This window comes from Crocuta crocuta, unplaced genomic scaffold, assembly GCF_008692635.1.
Source record: "Crocuta crocuta isolate KB4526 unplaced genomic scaffold, BGI_CrCroc_1.0 scaffold737, whole genome shotgun sequence".
Lineage (NCBI taxonomy): Eukaryota > Metazoa > Chordata > Mammalia > Carnivora > Hyaenidae > Crocuta > Crocuta crocuta.
In genome coordinates, this window is record NW_027527804.1 from 2,305,833 (window position 1) to 2,306,752 (window position 920).

The 920-nt window shown below is 57.3% G+C and overlaps 1 protein-coding gene across 1 annotated transcript in view; it reads left to right on the top strand.

Moving 5' to 3' along the window:
* Nucleotides 1-920, top strand: part of COL4A6 (collagen type IV alpha 6 chain) — an 81,105-nt gene that overhangs the window by 76,737 nt on the left and 3,448 nt on the right. Inside the window, exon 43 of the mRNA XM_077773621.1 lies at nucleotides 472-618. Coding sequence (XP_077629747.1) covers nucleotides 472-618 — 147 coding nt within the window. The remainder of the gene's footprint in view (nucleotides 1-471; nucleotides 619-920) is intronic.

Below are 920 nucleotides of genomic sequence, written 5' to 3' on the forward strand. Positions count from 1 at the left end.
TCCCTTAGAAACCCAGCAGGCCAGGCTCAGGGTCCTAGGCTGTGATGCCAACTGAACCTCTAAGTTGGACGCATCCCCTTGGCCTCCTTGGCCCTGTGCTCTGACCAGTAAGTAAATAAACCAACCATCCCAGCCCCGAACCAAAGCTCAGCGCCCTCTTATTTGCAACAAAGATTTCCTGACTTGCCTACCATATACCAGTCCTTGTGCTGGGCCCTGAGGAAACAAGATGAATATAACCCATTCCTTGCCTTCACTGGGGAGACAGATGAGTAACGATGACATTTGTGTAAAGTGTGGTGACAGTCACCCCAGAGGTATCCAGTGGGCACTATGGGGCGGGGAGTCGGGGGTTGACAGGAAAAGTAGAAAGCTGGTGATTGCAAGGTGGGAAGGAAGGCTTCTGGGGACCCATGCTGACTGCCTCCTTTGTCTCCACCTGCTGTTTCCATGTCCCCCACTTGCCTGCAGGCTTTTTCGGACCCCGGGGAGCTCCCGGACAAACACCAATTGCGGAAGCTGTCCAGGTTCCTCCTGGACCCATGGGTCTCCCAGGCATCGATGGCATCCCCGGCCTCACGGGAGACCCTGGGGTTCAAGGCCCTGTAGGCCTACAAGGTAAGGAGGGCGCCAGAGAAAGGGGACTTCTCGGGGAGCCAAGACAGCCTGGACCGAGAGGCTGAAGGCACTGGCCGGGAACTTCAGCCCCAAGCGGGCACCTGCATCAAGCATCTCCCCTGTTCCTTCCTTCACGAAGCTCCCAAGCTTCTTGCCAGGACGGAGGGCCAGCTGGGTCAGCAGCTCTACTTGGCTTTAGAGAATGTGTGGGCAGAGCATAGCAACTGCTCCAGCTGGCTTCTCCCTCTCGAATATGCTGCTGAGGGAAGGTGGGAGTGTGGTGGGGGGGTGAGGGGGGGTAA